The 17,697-nt window shown below is 41.1% G+C and overlaps 1 protein-coding gene across 2 annotated transcripts in view; it reads right to left on the bottom strand.

The window, feature by feature from the left end:
- MRPL3 (mitochondrial ribosomal protein L3) overlaps positions 1-17,697 on the bottom strand; it is a 344,205-nt gene that overhangs the window by 142,496 nt on the left and 184,012 nt on the right. For both annotated transcript variants that reach the window (XM_053714297.1, XM_053714298.1), the window contains exon 7: positions 528-636. In XM_053714297.1, coding sequence (XP_053570272.1) covers positions 528-636 — 109 coding nt within the window. The remainder of the gene's footprint in view (positions 1-527; positions 637-17,697) is intronic.

Below are 17,697 nucleotides of genomic sequence, written 5' to 3'. Positions count from 1 at the left end.
TTCAAGTGCGTTTACAAAAACTTTGCTATATAGAGCAGTAATTTATTACTCTAAACTGCAAAAAAATAAATTAAAGAAAAAAAAAGAAAGACAAATGGAAATTCATTTTCTAATCAGTACGGAGTACATTTAGGGCTAGATTTATCAATGCTGAGGCGTACAGGGGCGTGTATACTCGCCCCTGTACGCCTCAGCTCGCCTGTGGCGGGGCGAAATTACCCGCAGGTAATTAACATTGCACACGAGCGCAATTTTGCGCTCGCGTGCATTCCTGCCCGCGCACAGCCAATCACGCGCGGGCAGGAGCTGTCAATCTCCTCGGTCGGACTCGACCGAGGAGATTTAATTTCGCCACAATAGAGGTGGCGAAGATGTTAGGGAAGCAGCGGTCTGGTGACAGCTGCTTGATAAATCGCGGCGAGCAAGTCCTTGTGAGAACTTGCTGCCGCAGGGGCTTGATAAATCTAGCCCCTTAGCATTACGTATGATTGCTTTGGTTGATTCAAGAAAATTATTTTAAAACTCACCCCACCAGCTATGGCTCCAGGCCTTCTGTGTGTCTTAGTTTGTCCGTGAGTGGCAGGTTGTCCTTTATATCCCCATCGTTTCATCACACCCTGGAACCCTTTGCCAATGCTGAAAACAAAGCACAATTACAATAAAACACAGAATATGCCTACAAAAGGGTTTTTTTTAAAGAAAATAGTGTACCTCTAACTTAAAAAGGGACATACAAGTGTAAAAATGGCATGCTCTAATTTTGTCGTCAACACTCCAACTGTTTGTGTCCCACTTGGGAGTCACAGCAGAAAAACATAATTTATGCTTACCTGATAAATTCCTTTCTTCTGTAGTGTGATCAGTCCACGGGTCATCATTACTTCTGGGATATTACTCCTCCCCAACAGGAAGTGCAAGAGGATTCACCCAGCAGAGCTGCATATAGCTCCTCCCCTCTACGTCACTCCCAGTCATTCGACCAAGGACCAACGAGAAAGGAGAAGCCAAGGGTGTAGTGGTGACTGGAGTATAACTTAAAAAATATTTACCTGCCTTAAAAACAGGGCGGGCCGTGGACTGATCACACTACAGAAGAAAGGAATTTATCAGGTAAGCATAAATTATGTTTTCTTCTGTTAAGTGTGATCAGTCCACGGGTCATCATTACTTCTGGGATACCAATACCAAAGCAAAAGTACACGGATGACGGGAGGGATAGGCAGGCTCTTTATACAGAAGGAACCACTGCCTGAAGAACCTTTCTCCCAAAAATAGCCTCCGAGGAAGCAAAAGTGTCAAATTTGTAAAATTTGGAAAAAGTATGAAGCGAAGACCAAGTTGCAGCCTTGCAAATCTGCTCAACAGAGGCCTCATTCTTGAAGGCCCAAGTGGAAGCCACAGCTCTAGTAGAATGAGCTGTAATTCTTTCAGGAGGCTGCTGTCCAGCAGTCTCATAAGCTAAACGAATTATGCTACGAAGCCAAAAAGAAAGAGAGGTAGCAGAAGCCTTTTGACCTCTCCTCTGACCAGAGTAAACGACAAACAGAGAAGACGTTTGTCGAAATTCCTTAGTTGCCTGTAAGTAAAATTTTAGAGCACGGACTACGTCCAGGTTGTGCAGTAGACGTTCCTTCTTCGAAGAAGGATTTGGGCACAAAGAAGGAACAACAATCTCTTGATTGATATTCCTGTTAGTGACTACCTTAGGTAAGAACCCAGGTTTAGTACGCAGAACTACCTTATCCGAATGAAAAATCAAATAAGGAGAATCACAATGTAGGGCTGATAATTCAGAGACTCTTCGAGCCGAGGAAATAGCCATTAAAAATAGAACTTTCCAAGATAACAACTTTATATCAATGGAATGAAGGGGTTCAAACGGAACGCCCTGTAAAACATTAAGAACAAGGTTTAAACTCCATGGTGGAGCAACAGTTTTAAACACAGGCTTAATCCTGGCCAAAGCCTGACAAAAAGCCTGGACGTCAGGAACTTCTGACAGACGTTTGTGTAACAGAATGGACAGAGCTGAGATCTGTCCCTTTAAAGAACTAGCAGATAAACCCTTTTCTAAACCTTCTTGTAGAAAAGACAATATCCTAGGAATCCTAACCTTACTCCAAGAGTAACCTTTGGATTCACACCAATATAGGTATTTACGCCATATCTTATGGTAAATCCTTCTGGTAACAGGCTTCCTAGCCTGTATTAAGGTATCAATAACTGACTCAGAAAACCCACGTCTTGATAAAATCAAGCGTTCAATTTCCAAGCAGTCAGCTTCAGAGAAGTTAGATTTTGATGTTTGAAAGGACCCTGTATCAGAAGGTCCTGTTTCAGAGGTAGAGACCAAGGTGGACAGGATGACATGTCCACTAGGTCTGCATACCAAGTCCTGCGTGGCCATGCAGGTGCTATTAGAATCACTGATGCTCTCTCCTGTTTGATTCTGGCAATCAATCGAGGAAGCATCGGGAAGGGTGGAAACACGTAAGCCATCCTGAAATCCCAAGGTGCTGTCAGGGCATCTATCAGGACTGCTCCTGGATCCCTGGATCTGGACCCGTAACGAGGAAGCTTGGCGTTCTGACGAGACGCCATGAGATCTATCTCTGGTTTGCCCCAACGTCGAAGTATTTGGGCAAAGACCTCCGGATGAAGTTCCCACTCCCCCGGATGAAAAGTCTGACGACTTAAGAAATCCGCCTCCCAGTTCTCCACTCCCGGGATGTGGATTGCTGACAGGTGGCAAGAGTGAGACTCTGCCCAGCGAATTATCTTTGATACTTCCATCATTGCTAGGGAGCTTCTTGTCCCTCCCTGATGGTTGATGTAAGCTACAGTCGTGATGTTGTCCGACTGAAACCTGATGAACCCCCGAGTTGTCAACTGGGGCCAAGCCAGGAGTGCATTGAGAACTGCTCTCAATTCCAGAATGTTTATTGGCAGGAGACTCTCCTCCTGACTCCATTGTCCCTGAGCCTTCAGAGAATTCCAGACGGCACCCCAACCTAGAAGGCTGGCGTCTGTTGTTACAATTGTCCAGTCTGGTCTGCTGAATGGCATCCCCCTGGACAGATGTGGCCGAGAAAGCCACCATAGAAGAGAATTTCTGGTCTCTTGATCCAGATTCAGAGAAGGGGACAAGTCTGAGTAATCCCCATTCCACTGACTTAGCATGCACAGTTGCAGTGGTCTGAGGTGTAAGCGTGCAAAGGGTACTATGTCCATTGCCGCTACCATTAAGCCGATTACCTCCATGCATTGAGCCACTGACGGGTGTTGAATGGAATGAAGGGTGCGGCAAGCACTTTGAAGTCTTGTTAGCCTGTCCTCTGTCAGGTAAATCTTCATTTCTACAGAATCTATAAGAGTCCCCAGGAAGGGAACTCTTGTGAGTGGAACGAGTGAACTTTTCTTTTCGTTCACCTTCCATCCATGTGACCTTAGAAATGCCAGTACTAACTTTGTATGAAACTTGGCAGTTTGAAAGCTTGAAGCTTGTATCAGAATGTCGTCTAGGTATGGAGCTACCGAGATTCCCCGCGGTCTTAGTACCGCCAGAAGAGCACCCAGAACCTTTGTGAAGATTCTTGGAGCTGTAGCCAATCCGAATGGAAGAGCCACAAACTGGTAATGCCTGTCTAGGAAGGCAAACCTTAGGTACCGGTAATGATCTTTGTGAATCGGTATGTGAAGGTAAGCATCTTTTAAATCTACAGTGGTCATGTACTGACCCTCTTGCATCATAGGTAATATTGTCCGAATAGTCTCCATCTTGAACGATGGAACTCTTAAGAATTTGTTTAGGATCTTTAAGTCCAGGATTGGTCTGAAAGTTCCCTCTTTTTTGGGAACCACAAACAGATTTGAGTAAAACCCTTGTCCCTGTTCCGACCGTGGAACTGGATGGATTACTCCCATTAACAAGAGCTCTTGTACGCAGCGTAGAAACGCCTCTTTCTTTGTCTGGATTGTTGACAACCTTGACAGATGAAATCTCTCTCTTGGAGGAGAGTATTTGAAGTCCAGAAGGTATCCCTGAGATATTATCTCTAGCGCCCAGGGATCCTGGACATCTCTTGCCCAAGCCTGGGCGAAGAGAGAAAGTCTGCCCCCCACTAGATCCGATCCCGGATCGGGGGCCCTCAATTCATGCTGTTTTAGGGGCAGCAGCAGGTTTCCTGGCCTGCTTGCCCTTGTTCCACGACTGGTTAGGTCTCCAGTTTTGTCTGTAGCGAGCAACAGATCCTTCTTGCTTTGGGGCAGAGGAAGTTGATGCTGCTCCTGCTTTGAAATTCCGAAAGGAACGAAAATTAGACTGTTTGGCCTTAGGTTTGGCCCTGTCTTGAGGCAGGGCGTGGCCTTTACCTCCTGTAATGTCAGCGATAATTTCTTTCAAACCAGGCCCAAATAAGGACTGCCTTTAAAAGCTATATTAAGCAATTTAGACTTAGAAGTAACATCAGCTGACCAGGATTTTAGCCACAGCGCCCTGCGTGCCTGAATGGCGAATCCTGAATTCTTAGCCGTAAGTTTAGTTAAATGTACTACGGCCTCCGAAATGAATGAGCTAGTTTAAGGACTCTAAGCCTGTCCGTAATGTCGTCCAGAGTAGCTGAACTAATGTTCTCTTCCAGAGACTCAATCCAGAATGCCGCTGCAGCCGTGACCGGCGCAATGCATGCAAGGGGTTGCAATATAAAACCTTGTTGAACAAACATTTTCTTAAGGTAACCCTCTAATTTTTTATCCATTGGATCTGAAAAAGCACAGCTATCCTCCACCGGGATAGTGGTACGCTTAGCTAAAGTAGAAACTGCTCCCTCCACCTTAGGGACCGTTTGCCACAAGTCCCGTGTGGTGGCGTCTATTGGAAACATTTTTCTAAATATCGGAGGGGGTGAGAACGGCACACCGGGTCTATCCCACTCCTTAGTAACAATTTCAGTAAGTCTCTTAGGTATAGGAAAAACATCAGTACTCGCCGGTACCGCAAAATATTTATCCAACCTACACATTTTCTCTGGTATTGCAACTGTGTTACAATCATTCAGAGCCGCTAACACCTCCCCTAGTAATACACGGAGGTTTTCCAGCTTAAATTTAAAATTTGAAATATCTGAATCCAGTCTGTTTGGATCAGAACCGTCACCCACAGAATGAAGTTCTCCGTCCTCATGTTCTGCCACCTGTGACGCAGTGTCTGACATGGCCCTAATATTATCAGCGCACTCTGTTCTAACCCCAGAGTGATCACGCTTGCCTCTTAGTTCTGGTAATTTAGCCAAAACTTCAGTCATAACAGTGGCCATATCTTGTAAAGTTATCTGTAATGGCCGCCCAGTTGTACTGGGCGCCACCATATCGCGCACCTCCCGAGCGGGAGATGCAGGTACTGACACGTGAGGCGAGTTAGTCGGCATAACTCTCCCCTCGTTGTTTGGTGAAATTTGTTCAATTTGTACAGATTGACATTTATTTAAAGTAGCATCAATACAGTTAGTACATAAATTTCTATTGGGCATTGCAACAAATGACACAGGTATCTTCCTCTGAATCAGACATGTTTAACACACTAGCAAATAAACTTGCAACTTGGAATACAATTCTATTAGAATATTATTAAAAACGTACTGTGCCTTTAAGAATCACAGAAGATTTATGACAGTTGAAAATTAATAAATTGAAACAGTTATAGCCTCAATCCTTGTAAACAACACAACTTTAGCAAAGGTTTGATCCCATTAGCAAAAGACAACTAATTCTGAAAGCAGAAAAAAATTACAGAATAAACGTTTTTTATCTCAGTCAACTATAATCTCACAGCTCTGCTGAGAGAAATTACCTCCCTCAAAACAAGTTTTGAAGACCCCTGAGCTCTGTAGAGATGAACCGGATCATGCAGGAAATACAATGAGCTGCTGACTGAAATTTCTGATGCGTAGCAAAAGCGCCAAAAAACGGCCCCTCCCCCTCACACACAGCAGTGAGAGAGAACAGAAACTGTCAGAAAAAAGATCAAGCAACTGCCAAGTGGAAAAATAGTGCCCAAACATTTATTCACTCAGTACCTCAGCAAATGAAAACGATTTTACATTCCAGCAAAAACGTTAAACATAATTTCTTAGTTATTAAAAAGTTTTATGTATTTCTTACAGTGTAATTCCAGTGAAGTACCATTCCCCAGAATACTGAAGTGTAAAGTATACATACATGACATTATATCGGTATGGCAGGATTTTCTCATCAATTCCATTGTCAGAAAATAAAAGCTGCTACATACCTCTATGCAGATTCATCTGCCCGCTGTCCCCTGATCTGAAGTTTACCTCTCCTCAGATGGCCGAGAAACAGCAATATGATCTTAACTACTCCGGCTAAAATCATAGTAAAACTCTGGTAGATTCTTCTTCAAACTCTGCCAGAGAGGTAATAACACACTCCGGTGCTATTTTAAAATAACAAACTTTTGATTGAAGATATAAAACTAAGTATAATCACCATAGTCCTCTCACACATCCTATCTAGTCGTTGGGTGCAAGAGAATGACTGGGAGTGACGTAGAGGGGAGGAGCTATATGCAGCTCTGCTGGGTGAATCCTCTTGCACTTCCTGTTGGGGAGGAGTAATATCCCAGAAGTAATGATGACCCGTGGACTGATCACACTTAACAGAAGAAATAGCCAGTGAGTGGCAGTAACACAACCAAACCAATTACTGGCTGGGTACAGCTCTACAGTTGCAGAGCTTTCTGCTCTGAACAGAACTTTAAAGGAACATTAAACACTTTGAGATAGTAATATAAAATGATAAATCGAATATATATAAAAAAAAACTGCAATATATGTTTATTATTTATTTTGTCCCCTTTTCCTGCAATTCCATTCTGAAATTATCAGCTTTTCAGTTCCTTTTAGAAATGGAAGTGCAAAACACTGTTATATTCCACACAACTATTGGCTGCACACTCAAGTGACCTTATTTTATAATTGTATCTAATTGGCCACAGCAGAGAAGGTAACGTAAGTTACAACATGGCAGCTCTCTTTGCTTTATAGAAACTAAAACACTTTACACTTATTTTGTCAATATTTTAACAACTAATGAAACTTTAAAAATTACATATACATGTTATTTTCAGACTAATCTTTTCTTTGAATGCATCATTCTATCTCTCATTTAATTGGTATTTAATGTCCCTTTACTATGTTTTTGAGCTCTTTGTGTGGGTTAAACACATCAATCTGGAGCATCAAAAGGGCAAATATTTCCAGCACTAATGAATAAAAGTATGTCATTTTTGCATTAGAACATCACTTTAATGAAGAATAAAAAATATTTTGTGCACCTATGCAACATATAGTAGGTATAGAGCTGAATTACCTTTGTTCCTGCACATTTGGAAACAACTTTAAACAAATATATGGCTAAGCAATATTTAGTCCTCAACAATTCTCATCTAAAAACTAATATTTATAGCTAGACCGTACCCTTGCGAAACTTGCGAAATAAGTAATAAAATATTTATATCTAGCTCCCTTCTCTCTCTTTCTCTATCAACTCTGTAGAGACATTAACCAAATAGTTGTCATAACCTGATTTAAGGAAGAAAACTTCATAACACACGTCAATACAATAATAGATGGCAATTAATAAAAAGTAATACATTCTAAGTATTTCAATATGCCTTCAAAAAAGGAAAAAACATAATTTATGTAAGAACTTACCTGATAAATTCATTTCTTTCATATTAACAAGAGTCCATGAGCTAGTGACGTATGGGATATACATTCCTACCAGGAGGGGCAAAGTTTCCCAAACCTTAAAATGCCTATAAATACACCCCTCACCACACCCACAAATCAGTTTAACGAATAGCCAAGAAGTGGGGTGATAAGAAAAAAAGTGCGAAGCATATAAAATAAGGAATTGGAATAATTGTGCTTTATACAAAAAAATCATAACCACCACAAAAAAGGGTGGGCCTCATGGACTCTTGTTAATATGAAAGAAATGAATTTATCAGGTAAGTTCTTACATAAATTATGTTTTCTTTCATGTAATTAACAAGAGTCCATGAGCTAGTGACGTATGGGATAATGACTACCCAAGATGTGGATCTTTCCACACAAGAGTCACTAGAGAGGGAGGGATAAAATAAAGACAGCCAATTCCTGCTGAAAATAATCCACACCCAAAATAAAGTTTAACAAAAAACATAAGCAGAAGATTCAAACTGAAACCGCTGCCTGAAGAACTTTTCTACCAAAAACTGCTTCAGAAGAAGAAAATACATCAAAATGGTAGAATTTAGTAAAAGTATGCAAAGAGGACCAAGTTGCTGCTTTGCAGATCTGGTCAACCGAAGCTTCATTCCTAAACGCCCAGGAAGTAGATACTGACCTAGTAGAATGAGCTGTAATTCTTTGAGGCGGAATTTTACCCGACTCAACATAGGCAAGATGAATTAAAGATTTCAACCAAGATGCCAAAGAAATGGCAGAAGCTTTCTGGCCTTTCCTAGAACCGGAAAAGATAACAAATAGACTAGAAGTCTTACGGAAAGATTTCGTAGCTTCAACATAATATTTCAAAGCTCTAACAACATCCAAAGAATGCAATGATTTCTCCTTAGAATTCTTAGGATTAGGACATAATGAAGGAACCACAATTTCTCTACTAATGTTGTTGGAATTCACAACTTTAGGTAAAAATTCAAAAGAAGTTCGCAACACCGCCTTATCCTGATGAAAAATCAGAAAAGGAGACTCACACGAAAGAGCAGATAATTCAGAAACTCTTCTAGCAGAAGAGATGGCCAAAAGGAACAAAACTTTCCAAGAAAGTAATTTAATGTCCAATGAATGCATAGGTTCAAACGGAGGAGCTTGAAGAGCTCCCAGAACCAAATTCAAACTCCAAGGAGGAGAAATTGACTTAATGACAGGTTTTATACGAACCAAAGCTTGTACAAAACAATGAATATCAGGAAGAATAGCAATCTTTCTGTGAAAAAGAACAGAAAGAGCGGAGATTTGTCCTTTCAAAGAACTTGCGGACAAACCCTTATCTAAACCATCCTGAAGAAACTGTAAAATTCTCGGTATTCTAAAAGAATGCCAAGAAAAATGATGAGAAAGACACCAAGAAATATAAGTCTTCCAGACTCTATAATATATCTCTCGAGATACAGATTTACGAGCCTGTAACATAGTATTAATCACGGAGTCAGAGAAACCTCTATGACCAAGAATCAAGCGTTCAATCTCCATACCTTTAAATTTAAGGATTTCAGATCCGGATGGAAAAAAGGACCTTGTGACAGAAGGTCTGGTCTTAACGGAAGAGTCCATGGCTGGCAAGATGCCATCCGGACAAGATCCGCATACCAAAACCTGTGAGGCCATGCCGGAGCTATTAGCAGAACAAACGAGCATTCCCTCAGAATCTTGGAGATTACTCTTGGAAGAAGAACTAGAGGCGGAAAGATATAGGCAGGATGATACTTCCAAGGAAGTGATAATGCATCCACTGCCTCCGCCTGAGGATCCCGGGATCTGGACAGATACCTGGGAAGTTTCTTGTTTAGATGAGAGGCCATCAGATCTATCTCTGGAAGCCCCCACAATTGAACAATCTGAAGAAATACCTCTGGGTGAAGAGACCATTCGCCCGGATGCAACGTTTGGCGACTGAGATAATCCGCTTCCCAATTGTCTACACCTGGGATATGAACCGCAGAGATTAGACAGGAGCTGGATTCCGCCCAAACCAAAATTCGAGATACTTCTTTCATAGCCAGAGGACTGTGAGTCCCTCCTTGATGATTGATGTATGCCACAGTTGTGACATTGTCTGTCTGAAAACAAATGAACGATTCTCTCTTCAGAAGAGGCCAAAACTGAAGAGCTCTGAAAACTGCACGGAGTTCCAAGATATTGATCGGTAATCTCACCTCCTGAGATTCCCAAACTCCTTGTGCCGTCAGAGATCCCCACACAGCTCCCCAACCTGTGAGACTTGCATCTGTTGAAATTACAGTCCAGGTCGGAAGAACAAAAGAAGCCCCCTGAATTAAACGATGGTGATCTGTCCACCACGTTAGAGAGTGCCGAACAATCGGTTTTAAAGATATTAATTGATATATCTTCGTGTAATCCCTGCACCATTGGTTCAGCATACAGAGCTGAAGAGGTCGCATGTGAAAACGAGCAAAGGGGATCGCGTCCGATGCAGCAGTCATAAGACCTAGAATTTCCATGCATAAGGCTACCGAAGGGAATGATTGAGACTGAAGGTTTCGACAGGCTGTAATCAATTTTAGACGTCTCTTGTCTGTTAAAGACAAAGTCATGGACACTGAATCTATCTGGAAACCCAGAAAGGTTACCCTTGTTTGAGGAATCAAAGAACTTTTTGGTAAATTGATCCTCCAACCATGATCTTGAAGAAACAACACAAGTCGATTCGTATGAGACTCTGCTAAATGTAAAGACGGAGCAAGTACCAAGATATCGTCCAAATAAGGAAATACCACAATACCCTGTTCTCTGATTACAGACAGAAGGGCACCGAGAATCTTTGTGAAAATTCTTGGAGCTGTAGCAAGGCCAAACGGTAGAGCCACAAATTGGTAATGCTTGTCTAGAAAAGAGAATCTCAGGAACTGATAATGATCTGGATGAATTGGAATATGCAGATATGCATCCTGTAAATCTATTGTGGACATATAATTCCCTTGCTGAACAAAAGGCAATATAGTCCTTACAGTTACCATCTTGAACGTTGGTATCCTTACATAACGATTCAATAATTTTAGATCCAGAACTGGTCTGAAGGAATTCTCCTTCTTTGGTACAATGAAGAGATTTGAATAAAACCCCATCCCCTGTTCCGGAACTGGAACTGGCATAATTACTCCAGCCAACTCTAGATCTGAAACACAATTCAGAAATGCTTGAGCTTTCACTGGATTTACTGGGACATGGGAAAGAAAAAATCTCTTTGCAGGAGGTCTCATCTTGAAACCAATTCTGTACCCTTCTGAAACAATGTTCTGAATCCAAAGATTGTGAACAGAATTGATCCAAATTTCTTTGAAAAAACGTAACCTGCCCCCTACCAGCTGAACTGGAATGAGGGCCGTACCTTCATGTGAACTTAGAAGCAGGCTTTGCCTTTCTAGCAGGCTTGGATTTATTCCAGACTGGAGATGGTTTCCAAACTGAAACTGCTCCTGAGGACGAAGGATCAGGCTTTTGTTCTTTGTTGAAACGAAAGGAACGAAAACGATTGTTAGCCCTGTTTTTACCTTTAGACTTTTTATCCTGTGGTAAAAAAGTTCCTTTCCCACCAGTAACAGTTGAAATAATAGAATCCAACTGAGAACCAAATAATTTGTTTCCCTGGAAAGAAATGGAAAGTAGAGTTGATTTAGAAGCCATATCAGCATTCCAAGTCTTAAGCCATAAAGCTCTTCTGGCTAAGATAGCCAGAGACATAAATCTAACATCAACTCTAATAATATCAAAAATGGCATCACAGATGAAATTATTAGCATGCTGGAGAAGAATAATAATATCATGAGAATCACGATTTGTTACTTGTTGCGCTAGAGTTTCCAACCAAAAAGTTGAAGCTGCAGCAACATCAGCCAATGATATAGCAGGTCTAAGAAGATTACCTGAACATAGATAAGCTTTTCTTAGAAAAGATTCAATTTTTCTATCTAAAGGATCTTTAAACGAGGTACCATCTGACGTAGGAATGGTAGTACGTTTAGCAAGGGTAGAAATAGCCCCATCAACTTTAGGGATTTTGTCCCAAAATTCTAACCTGTCAGGCGGAACAGGATATAATTGCTTAAAACGTTTAGAAGGAGTAAATGAATTACCCAATTTATCCCATTCCTTAGCAATTACTGCAGAAATAGCATTAGGAACAGGAAAGACTTCTGGAATAACCGCAGGAGCTTTAAAAACCTTATCCAAACGTATAGAATTAGTATCAAGAGGACTAGAATCCTCTATTTCTAAAGCAATTAGTACTTCTTTAAGTAAAGAGCGAATAAATTCCATCTTAAATAAATATGAAGATTTATCAGCATCAATCTCTGAGACAGAATCCTCTGAACCAGAAGAGTCCAAAGAATCAGAATGATGGTGTTCATTTAAAAATTCATCTGTAGAGAGAGAAGATTTAAAAGACTTTTTACGTTTACTAGAAGGAGAAATAACAGACAAAGCCTTCTTTATGGATTCAGAAACAAAATCTCTTATGTTATCAGGAACATTCTGCACCTTAGATGTTGAGGGAACTGCAACAGGCAATGGTACATCACTAAAGGAAATATTATCTGCTTTAACAAGTTTGTCATGACAATTATTACAAACAACAGCTGGAGGAATAGCTACCAAAAGTTTACAGCAGATACACTTAGCTTTGGTAGATCCAGCAGGCAGTGGTTTTCCTGTAGTATCTTCTGGCTCAGATGCAACGTGAGACATCTTGCAATATGTAAGAGAAAAAACAACATATAAAGCAAAATAGATCAAATTCCTTATAAGACAGTTTCAGGAATGGGAAAAAAATGCCAAACATCAAGCTTCTAGCAACCAGAAGCAAATGAAAAATGAGACTGAAATAATGTGGAGACAAAAGCGACGCCCATATTTTTTGGCGCCAAATAAGACGCCCACATTATTTGGCGCCTAAATGCTTTTGGCGCCAAAAATGACGCCACATCCGGAACGCCGACATTTTTGGCGCAAAATAACGTCAAAAATGACACGTATGACGCCGGAAACGGAAAAGAATTTTTGCGCCAAAAAAGTCCGCGCCAAGAATGACACAATAAAATGAAGCATTTTCAGCCCCCGCGAGCCTAACAGCCCACAGGGAAAAAAGTCAAATTTTTGAGGTAAGAAAAAATATGATAATTTAAAGCATAATCCCAAATATGAAACTGACTGTCTGGAAATAAGGAAAGTTGAACATTCTGAGTCAAGGCAAATAAATGTTTGAATACATATATTTAGAACTTTATAAATAAAGTGCCCAACCATAGCTTAGAGTGTCACAGAAAATAAGACTTACTTACCCCAGGACACTCATCTACATGTTTGTAGAAAGCCAAACCAGTACTGAAACGAGAATCAGTAGAGGAAATGGTAAATATAAGAGTATATCGTCGATCTGAAAAGGGAGGTAAGAGATGAATCTCTACGACCGATAACAGAGAACCTTATGAAATAGACCCCGTAGAAGGAGATCACTGCATTCAATAGGCAATACTCTCCTCACATCCCTCTGACATTCACTGCACGCTGAGAGGAAAACCGGGCTCCAACTTGCTGCGGAGCGCATATCAACGTAGAATCTAGCACAAACTTACTTCACCACCTCCCTTGGAGGCAAAGTTTGTAAAACTGATTTGTGGGTGTGGTGAGGGGTGTATTTATAGGCATTTTAAGGTTTGGGAAACTTTGCCCCTCCTGGTAGGAATGTATATCCCATACGTCACTAGCTCATGGACTCTTGTTAATTACATGAAAGAAACATAATTTATTCTTCCGTGATAAATTCCTTTCTTTCTTGGTGGTGAGCCCATGAGATCTTACTCTTGGGAATTCGAGTCATGGCCCCCAGGAGGCGGCACACCCTACACCAAAGCTTTGACCCCTTAGTGACCGAGGACATGTCAGGCACATCCTACAAAGGGTGTCAGTTAAAGACCAAGGAGGTGCCTGGCAAGTTCTCTAATAATCTGAGCATTGGAAGCGATCAAGATCGCTTCCAGCCGCTCAAACAGTATTGCAGCGATGCCTCGATGTTGAGGCATCCTGCAATACTATTCCTGACTCCGTTTTCATCGCTCCCATGGAGCTATCACTTCCGGTTTCCCTCAATGTGGAGCCCAGCAGTCAGGCAGAGCATCGGAAGCCATCGGGCAGGCTTCTGATGCTCTGAAAGTGTGCTAAGTGCCTCGGTGGGTCGAGGCACTTAGTAAAAAAAATAATTATATATATATATATATACATATATATATATATATATATATATATATATATATATATACACACATATAGCCCCCCCTCCCTCATGATTTAGTTAATATATTTGTTAAATATTGTGAGATCCAAAGGTTCTTTTCAGAGCCATTAACCCCTAGCTTGCCAGTGATCACTATAAATCACTGGCAGTAGCACAGCAGCACCTTTTTTCTCTCTGCATTTTTTAGGGGTTAATTTTTTTAAGTAATTTTTTGTGAGACCCAAAGGCTCTTTTCAGAGCCATTTAGCTAGGTTTTGTAAAAAATTGTGAGACCCAAAGGCTCTTTTCAGAGCCATTTAGTTAATTTAACCCTTTGAGTGCTAAGCACTTCCCACCTGGGTGCTAAGCTGTTTTAAGGTTTTATTTTTTTAAATATTTTTAACTCCCCCCCCCAGATCCCCAAGAATTACACTGCTGGAAAGGTTAGCTTTCCAACGGTGGGTCTTGGAGGTCTGTAGCTGCTTAGATGCCTGAGATACAGGCTTTTTTCTTTTGTGATTCAGATAGAGCATGTAATTTTAAGTAACTTTCTAATTTACTCCTAATATCAATTTTTTTTGTTCTCTTATTTGAAAAAAAGGCATCCAAGATTTTATTTTTATTCAGAACTCTGGACAGCACTTTTTTTATTGGTGGATGAATTTATCCACCAATCAGCAAGAACAACCAAGGTTGTTCAACAAAAATGGTCCGGAATCTAAACTTACATTCTTGTATTTTAAATAAAGATCCCAAAAGAATGAAGAAAATTTGATAATAGGAGTAAATTAGAAAGTTGCTTACAATTTCATGCTCTATCTGAATCACAAAAGAAAAAAATTGGGTTCAGTGTCCTTTTAACATTGTCATTTTGTTAATAAAGTTGCGTGGTGACGTCATTGTGCATGTTACCACGCAAAACGTGAACCCCCGGCGATGCCTGTCATTATACAGGTACGATCGCAGAGGTAGGAGCGGGTGGGAGCCCCCAGATCTCCCTCAAGGTAAGAGAGTGCTAGCGACGGCTCTGAGCCGTCGTTGGCCCCAGAGTGGGAAACTCTGCGACGGCTCAGAGCCATCACTAGCACTCAAAGGGTTAAATTTAAATTTTGTGTTGATTTTTTTAGTTATTTTTTTTCTCTGTGACCGACAACAAGAAATCATGTCACAGAGAACATATAGTGCTGAGGAGGCGTATGCCCTCCTTGTGTCAGAGTCAGACGCCTCTAGATCTAACTCAGACCCCAATTTTGACCCTGCCATATGCTCAGATACAGCATTAGATACAGTCTCAACTGATAGTGATGTATCTGTGGCTGCTAGCCCCCCTGCCAGAAGGAGACATGTTGCTCTAGCTGCCATTGCTTCTGAAGAGTGGGTAACGCCTCATCACCAGAGGCCAGATATCCCATCCTTTACTGCAAATCCTGGCATTAATGTGGATGTGGCAGGATTTAGCCCCCAACAGTTTATGGAGGTGTTTCTGGGCGATGATGTATTGGGGAAAAATGTCACCCAAACTAATTTATATGCCCATCAGTTCCGTGCTGCAAAGCCCGACAATTTTTTGGCAAGGCAGCAATGGGCCCCCATCAATGTGCCAGAATTAAAAAAAAATCTGGGCATTGACTATGCTGATGGGCATCATAAAGCAACCCTCCATCTGCTCCTACTGGAGCAGTAGCCCCATTTGCTCTACCCCCATTTTCTCCCAGTGTAAGTTGAGGAAGAGGTATGAAATGATTCTACATTTCATGCATTTTAGCGACAACAGCCTGCGTCCCCCTCGGGAGTATCACCAGTTTGATAGACTGTATAAAACCCACCTCCTGATTATCCACTTTAGTGTCAGGTTTGCAGAGGCTTAATACACCTGGAAAAAATATATGTGTGGATAAATCCCTGCTGAAGTATAAGGGAAGGCTGGGATTCAAGCAGTATATTCCTTCTAAGCGCTCCAGGTATTGAGCAAAGGTGCATAAGTTCTGTGAGAGCGAGACTGGGTATACTCAGGCCTTCCGGGTGTACAAGGGAAAGGATATCCACCTAGACCCTCTAGGCTGCCCAGAACATATGGGAACCACTGGCAAGATTGTCTGGGACCTGATATTACCCCTGATGAACAAAGGGTACCACTTGTATTTAGATAATTTCTATACAAGTATCCTTTTGTTCAAGCTACTGTTTTGTTTTGATACAGTAGCTTGCGGTACAATTCGAAAGAACCGAGCAGGTTGACCAGGACAACTTGCACGCACCAAGCTACAAAGGGGGGATACCATAGCTCTGCGCCAAGAAGAGCTGATGAATTAAGTAAAGAGACAAGAAGGATGTATACTTCTTACCACCATCCACACAGAGAGGACTGTGGAGGTCTGAGAGCACAATGAAGCCAATGTGCATCAAGGCTTATAACCGGCATATGGTTTGGGTTGATCTAGCAGATCAGCTGCTGCAGCCCTACCTAGTTATGTGGAAGACAACGGCCTGGTACAAAAAGGTTGCAGTTTACTTAATGCAGATTGCAACCCACAACACTTTTTTGTTGTTTAAAAAAGCAAACCCCAGAATGAAACTGACTTTTTTTTACAATTTCAGCTCCAGATAATTTCAGGGAAATTGTACCAAGATGCCACCTGCTCCCTGGGCGGTGATGGCGAGTCTGTACCAAGAGGGGGGCAAAGAAAGGACACAACCTTTTAATTTCCTGATTAGCCTGGACTCTGCATTGTGGATGCTTCAAGCGGTATCACACACTGGTAAAAGTTTTTTTTTACATTTGCCGTTGTGTTTTTTTTTTCCGTTCCGTTAACTGTTATTGAGTTTGTTTTTGTTTTTTTACTTTTACTGTGCCAGATTTTTAAATTTCACTATTCTATTTTTTTATAAGTTCTAAAATTGGTGCTGTATATTACCAAAACCCCTGTCAAACTTATGCATGGGGGGCACAGGTGTACTCAGGGGGTCTTGCAGAAAACAAGCTGGAGTGTTTTCTTGCAATAAATTACAACAGGCTCTCCTAAATCATAGTTAAAAAGCAATATGTGTGTAAAAATGAAAATTGAAAAATTACCACCATACACTTTCTCCAATTTTTTGGGCTAAAACGGTTGCATCAAAGCACTCCATATACAATACCTTTGGGTGTCAACATTTCAAATATATACACTTTAATGGCAATAAATAAAACTAGGGTTTGCGATAGGCCCCAAACTAAAGATAGACCTATCGGAAGAAATACTCTCACTTTCAACTCAAATTACAAGTGAAACAATTGTAACTGAACCGTCCCAAAATCCTGGCAAACCTATGCATGGGGGGCATGGGTGTACTCAGGGGGTCATGCAGAGAACAACCTGGAGTGTTTTCTTGCAATAACTTACAACAAGCTCTCCTAAATCATAGTCAAAAATCAATGGCTGTGTAAAAATAAAAAATTACCACCACATACTTTCTGCAATTTTTTTTGGCTAAAATGGGTGCATCAAAGGCATAAAAACACTCCATATACAATACATTGGGGTGTCAGCTTTTCAAATATATGCACGTTCATGGCAAGCAAATACATTGGGGTATGTAAAAAGTCCCCCAAAAAGAAGATAGGCAAAGAAGATATGTTAAATGTGAGAAAAAAAATCAAACGCATGTCAGAAGTGTGGCATT

This window comes from Bombina bombina, chromosome 5 (assembly GCF_027579735.1).
Source record: "Bombina bombina isolate aBomBom1 chromosome 5, aBomBom1.pri, whole genome shotgun sequence".
Taxonomy (NCBI): Eukaryota; Metazoa; Chordata; class Amphibia; order Anura; family Bombinatoridae; genus Bombina; species Bombina bombina.
The sequence above is the reverse complement of the archived record's forward strand: the minus strand, read 5'-3'. Positions and strand labels throughout refer to the sequence as shown.